Source organism: Dendrobates tinctorius, unplaced genomic scaffold, assembly GCF_039654945.1.
Source record: "Dendrobates tinctorius isolate UK_male_01 unplaced genomic scaffold, ASM3965494v1 ptg000004l, whole genome shotgun sequence".
Taxonomy (NCBI): domain Eukaryota; kingdom Metazoa; phylum Chordata; class Amphibia; order Anura; family Dendrobatidae; genus Dendrobates; species Dendrobates tinctorius.
This window is the reverse complement of record NW_027361672.1, coordinates 43,918,558-43,925,586: the sequence shown is the minus strand read 5'-3', so window position 1 is coordinate 43,925,586 and position 7,029 is coordinate 43,918,558. Positions and strand designations below refer to the sequence as shown.

The 7,029-nt window shown below is 39.9% G+C and overlaps 1 protein-coding gene across 1 annotated transcript; it reads right to left on the bottom strand.

The window, feature by feature from the left end:
* Positions 1-5,455: 5,455 nt before the first annotated feature.
* LOC141083257 (proto-oncogene Mas-like) lies at positions 5,456-6,662 on the bottom strand. Its single transcript, XM_073567430.1, has one exon. It carries the CDS (start codon positions 6,647-6,649, stop codon positions 5,660-5,662), a length of 990 nt encoding a protein of 329 aa, XP_073423531.1. The 5' UTR covers positions 6,650-6,662; the 3' UTR covers positions 5,456-5,659.
* Positions 6,663-7,029: the final 367 nt, after the last annotated feature.

Genomic DNA, 7,029 nt, shown 5'->3' with positions numbered 1-7,029 from the left:
TCAGGAGCTGTGGTATGATCAGACCATGTTCCTGCCTGGTCAGACCCAGCAATTATACAGTACACAGCATGGGCACATTTATAAGATTATACACATCCAAATATGGAACTTATTTTACTCCGCCGGGGATTTGCTTGTCTATCCAACCCTCAGTTCTGATTCGGAACTTGCATCTCTCTGGCGCCCCTCTTACCCTGATGTCAGTCAGGGAACTACACCTAGGATAAGAAGTCGCCAGAAAGGCTGCCTTGCCATGTACTGGCTATTGGGCACTTTTCAGTGAGGGCAGTATGCATATCCTCAGTGACAGGCCGGAAATACACACATAAACATCCGTTCCGTCACTGATGGAGTCTCCCAAATCCCCCAGAACACTTTGCTGCCACCAGCTCCTCGATTGATATGAAAACCAATATCGGGTCAGGAGCCCACCCACAAGGTAGCGTAATTTAGCGTGGAGGACGTGGCGGTCTGTTCATAGAGCAAGGAAAACGAAGATCGTAATTTTTATAGACTTACTGCAGAACATATAGGTAGTGTTTACAAAACTAAAAAATATGTTACAAAAGAGACAAAATACAATATATACAGACAGTTACAAAATAAAAGAGGATTAAGATAAGAACTTACACATCTTGGTCACTGGTATCCTGTGTGGATGAAGGGGGAGGAGAAACTTCCCAGGACAATGGGGTACAAATGCACAGCTTCCTGCAGCTGATTGTCCCGGAAAAAGACAACTTCCTAATCGAGCACCCTAGATTTATGCTCTTCTGTGGCTGACCTCACTGTGGGGGCAGTCAGAGAATGCACGCCCTTTTGGAAGAGTCATTAAAACTTTCACTGGCCATAATTATCGCTGGCAATCTCGCAGAGTGACGACAGGGGTATCATAGGTTTGCTTACGAGGTTATCTTTAATTTAAGACCAAGCATGACGTGTCTGTGTAGTACGGGCGGGCAGAAATCATTTTCTCAGTTTCTGATGGGCGCAGAAGTCGCCAAACGCTGCTGTGAACAGCTTTAATTATGCCAATTCCGAAAACATATTTGTCCTGTTCATATGGTTACTCTGCATTATTAAATTCGAGTTTGAATGAACAAAGAACCATGTGCTTTAAACCTTTACTTCCTGCTTGAGCCAGGCAGACCTTGATCTTACATTACACAAAGCTTGTTTAGCTGGAGGGAGAGACGAGTGGACATTCCAACAGGGAGAAAGAGGGAGGGGGGAGCAGCTCCGAGGGGGGAGTGCAGCATGAGGAGCTCAGTGTTAACTACACAACCCAATTGGGGGTGGGGCAGCATGTCATTCACAAACCAGGTAGGTGCAACAGGCAGCCCTGGCCGGGTGCTTCGGTTCTTTACGCAATAACTCAAATTTTCCTGACATACTCCAAGATCTAGTAATTAAAATCTACCTTGTTAGTGGGGAACCCCTTTAATTGAGTTTCTTTTTAGCCATTCAGAGGTGGACTTGAATGAGTGCTGAGTTAAATACCTTCTAAAAAATCTCTGAGCTACCCTCCCATTGTGGAAATTCACGTTTCTTCCGGAGCGAACTCTTTGAAATCTCTGCTTTGCAGTCCAAATGCAAGCTTCTTCACAGTGTTTACTGGGGCGTGGGCTTTGACTCCTCCCTCCCAGATTCTACCAATCATAGCTCAGCATCTGATCTAGCAGCCTACCGGACGCAGACGATGATGAGCGGTCATTGGCCGCATCTAAGAAGGAGGAGTGAAAGCAAACGCCCCCAGAGAAGGCTCAGAAGAAACAATTGGACTTCATATAGTGCGTTCAATAAGAGACAAATATGAATATCTCGGCCATGGATTGACACAGCATAAAATGGAAAAGTCCTGAGGAATCAGAGATTTTTAAAAATTATTTACCTCAAATTTTTTTAGCATCTGACAGGTCCTTTTTAAACCAATTTTGCCAGTTTTCAACACCATCAGTTTTAAACTTAAGGCCCAGGTGGCCACTTCGAAACCAATCACGGGGTAAGAACAGGGCACTATAATAATCAGTTTCCTATTGAAAAATTTTAATTATTACACCTTGTTCATTTTTTTATTGAAAGTACTAAAATTAATACAATTACAAATTTGTAATTTATCATATTGTTTATTTATTACAAGTAACTTTTGTATTTAGTCATTACAAGAACCTATGTGCCAGAAAAAGAAAAGCAAAGTAATAGTCTACATACAGTTTTGCACAATCTAATCTTAATATCTTTGCATGGAAAAAACAATTAAGGCTAGTTTCATATGTGTGCTTCCTACTCAGACCAAGTAGCCACTTGCAGAATTCAATCATGAGAACAAGGAAGTTGTAAGTTGGCCGTATTAGTCGAAATATATGCAGCTGTCATGCTATGGTCTGGGGAGCGGCGGCCAGTCCAAACAATGTGTTCCAATATCTGATGGATTTATGCGGCCAACTTACTGTGCCCTAATACAGGGTACTATAAAAATGTCTTCCTTGAAATATTGTTTCCATTTTATTTATACATTATAAGTAACAAATAATATTGTATTTATATGGCATATTATTTTTTTTATTGCTTATTAAGTATCCATAAGCTATGTAAGAGCAATAACAATATTCAAAATGCGTTTTATAATTTTTATAATTCTTTCACGCAATTGAGGCTCATTTTACTTCACATTTGGGGGATATGAAATATGAATGGTGTACATACTGGGAAAATCTCCTAATAAGTACTGTATATGTACAGTGTTCATAAACTGATTAGCTATATATATCGCAAGAAAAAAATGTTCTTATAACCTCTCTTTGGCTGTAATATGTTGGGATTTCTTTATCTCAGCTATAGGCAAAAAACAGCTGACTATGTCTTTATTATAACCGTATGCAACATAAAAAAAAGTAAACTGCAGTTTATCATAATTTTTAATGGTACTAAGTGGTAGACATATGCAACTTCATACATATATACAGTATACACACAGAACATCATTTACAATAGTTCACGTGAATACAACCCATGTGTGGTGTCAACCTAGACTGACCTGAAATATATCTTTAAATGTCACCACTGTTGATGGTGTATTTGAATACTTCACGAAAATGGAAGAGTCTCTCTCTCCCCTTCTCGCTCTATCCAACTCTCTCTCTCTCTCTCTAGCTCTCGCTCTATCTATCTCTCTCTTTTTATCTCTCTTTCTCTCTCTCATTCTCCACTCACCCCAGCCGGTGAAGCAGCTGCTGCATTAACTGACATTGTTCCAACCGACATTCTAGTATGCGCCGGAGGCTTCGGACAGGAGGACACATATCCAGTTATATTATATATACACTATACTCTATTCATAACTTTGCAAGGTGTGATCAATAATTAAATAATAAAAAATAGAGTAAAGGCCCCGTTACGCACAGCGATCTCGCCAGCACGCTGGTTCCAAGGGTAAACAGCGGGTGTCCAAGAGCCGCGTGGCTCTTGAATACCCGCTGTTTACATTGGAAACCAGCTTGCTTGCTGGTCCTGATCGCTGGAGGGGCTGTCTAACGATATCTCAGTGATCCCATCCATGTCGGATCGTTGGTGGGATTGCTGGGACATCGTTATGTGTAACGGGGCCTTTACTCTTTCAGTTTCAGAGTGCAATCAGCATTAATTTTAAGATCCCCCAATATGCAATTCACAACATGATTATAGGCTCAGAATTTTCTCAATTGGATATGACCCTTAAGTAATACCACTGGATGTGGACTGGTATTTTACTGTTAGGTTATGTCAGAAGCAGCAGGAAAACCAGATTTCTAAAGATTGTACATCAACTCTACAAACACAAAATGGCCATTTTCCCAGATCATTACTTTTAGTCAATGTTTAAACAATATTTGTAAGCCAAAACAAGAAGTGAATCCAAAACACTGAAAAGAGGTGGCTTTTTCCCTGTAGGGGCCAATCCTGATTTTGGCTTACAAATACAAATGTAAAATTTTGACCAAATCTTGAAGCATGAATGAGGCCTTAAGAAGCAAAGGAACGATAAAAAAAATCAGCCTCTTTCAGATAAAGGCCTTAGTCACATTTGATTTGGTGTTGGAAGCCAAAATGAAGAGTGTAAAGCCCCCGTTACACATTGCGATATCGCTAGCAATATCGCTGTAAAGTCACCGATTTTGTGACGTTGCAGCGATATTGCTAGCGATATCGCTGCATGTGATACTGACCTCCGACCGGCTCCCCCGCTGGTTATCGTTGATCGCGCGAGAAGCTCCTGGACCATTTCTCGTCGGTCACTTCCTGTGGCGCCGACGAGCGACGCGTGGAGCCGGGCGGGAGGACGCAGGATCGCCTGGTGTGACAGGTAAGTAGCGACCCCCGTCCCCAGCGATGTCGCTGGTGAGATCTGCCTGTGTGGCAGCTCACTAGCGACCACCTAGCGATGCACCAGCGATCCTGACCACGTCATATCGCTGGTCGGGATCGCTGGTGCATCGCTAGGTGTAACGGTACCCTAACGAACCAAAAGAAAACTATTATGCGGTACTGTGTTTAGGAGGCCTCCTGGTTTTAGCTCACAAGTTCTGACTAAATAGTAACCAGAACTGTTGATGTGAAAATAAAACTGTGTTCAGACAGCCATATTGGAAAATGGGATAGTGATGTCTACAACTTATTGAACGTGACTAGCTCTGTGAGCATCTCTGTGCTGGTCCACATTTCGAATAGGTGGGTGCTGAAACATTCAGTCCACAAAAATTACTCTTCATGTAAACAGCCCCAAGGACTATAAAAAGTGTGTGTAATAAATGTGCTCTATCCAAGAAAAAAAACTAGGATAGAATATGTATGAGAAAATCGAAAGCATGAAAGGGATCTTAGGGAGGATTCAGAAGAATACCTACAAAAAACGAGATCAATCAATTAATTAGAAAGTGGGTGATTATTGGACTATAGGAACCCTACAAAATGAATAGCCACTCAGAATTTTTGGATACCTAAAATTTATTTTTTTGTAGAAAATAATATAAAAAGTAATATTAAAAATGGGGAGAATCATACAGAGGAAAATGGTGAAAAGCGTATCATATATATGGGTAAAAAATACAAAAATACTCAATATTAAATAAAGTGGCTGTGCAATAGACAATCTATGAATGGGGAAATAATGAATATATCTAGAGTATATTATACCAAAATGGGATAAATGACAAGTAGTTAGATGCAGCTGCAAATACAAACATATCATGTATCAAAAGAGAAGTTGACAAGATACAAGAGACTCAGAACACCCATATACGTGATACGTTTTTTCACCATTTTTCTTTGTATGATTCTCCCCATTTTTGATATCGCTTTTTATGTCATTGTTTTGTATGTTTTAAATAAATGGACTCATAGTAAAGAAAAATGTCATTCTTTGTAGGTTCCTACAGGATTCAGAAGGCCAAGTAACATAAATGGGCATCACACTGACCAAAAATGAACCTTCTCAACCTGGCCTAAAAGGGATGAAAATTACACATGCTATGCTTTTAAAATACAGAAGTAAAAAAAACCCCAGCCATGTAAAAAAAAACCCCAGCCATGAAAATAACATTTTAAATTAGCACTGTATCTCAACCGGAAAAAATATGAACTACAAATGCGTTCATCTTAAAGAAGCCTGCATGTGTCTATTTTAGCTAACGTAGTTGACACTTGAGATGCTGCCAAATGTTTTTTCAGTCTCATCCTCTTCAACATGAAATACATGGTGCAGAGCAGTGTGAATTGACTCCCGAAACTTTTGTTTTTTCTGTCTTCCAATCATAAAGTAAATATATGGATTGATACTGCTGCTAAGTACAGTACACATGATGCTGGCGAAGAAGAAATGGACAGATTGAAAGCCGTTGGGTAAATGTTTCAGGTACAATAAAAGCCACATGAATTTCACTGGAACATAAGCCACAAGAAAAATCAGCACAGAAATAATGATGGTGATGTAAAGCTTTGGAGGCCTACACCTTATAGACGCATTTCGGATCTTGATGAGTAGAATCATGCTGGATATCAGCATCAGGGGCAAAGATATAATGATCGATAAGACGAATGTCATAAACTGTACCCCTGTGCATTTCAGTGACCCGACTGAGAAAGCGTCTGCCGAGCATATAATGTTATCCAGGCAACTTTCAACGCTGGCAACGAACCACATGATCAAACAAATAATTAATGACTGGTGCTTCGGACGACAGCAACGGTACCATAAAGGATAAAAAACAGAAAGACATCTCTCAATACTAATTGCGAGAAGAAAGAACATGCCAGCCTGATACGCACCCTCATAGAATATCTCTAATACCAGAGTGAAATTGGCAATTCCGGGAAAATTAGGGTGCAAACCCAGAAATTGATCGATCTGTAGGGCCATGAGAGTGGCATTGAAAAGAAGGTACATAAAGTCAGCGATGGTCAGATTAATTATATATATTGTAAATTTGTTTCTTGGAATTCTGAAAGTAAGAAACCAGAAGGCAACTCCGTTCCCTAACAAGCCGAACAAGCAGAGAGCAAAGATACAACAGGCTGTGATTGTGAAATGGATGTCGGAGGGGTCTTTGACTTTTCTTTCCTCTGTTTCGTTGAAATCATTTTCCTCCATCCGGATGACTGACATGATTTTCATGGCTGCCGTGGATGTCTTCTTCTTTGTTAATTTTTAATCTGATTAAAAAAATGAACAATTTAGAGACATATTTCTTATGTTGGATAATACTTGGCATATGTTGCCTGGATGAGTGGCTTATCAAACCTGCACTGGCATTATCTACTTTCTATCATAATGTTCCAGTTCCTTGCAAAGGAAATATGTTATTATTTAAAAGTTATTATTTAAAATTAATATAATATTGGGGCTTACACTGCAAAGTGTTGAGGTATCTTTCTGTTCCTGGTACTTTCTATAACTTTCCTACATAGCTTCCAATGCTCCCACCAGCAAGTTCTCAATAAACATGACTGGTTGTCACTAAGTAGTTGTAGTTCCTGTAACTTCTACCATGGTAG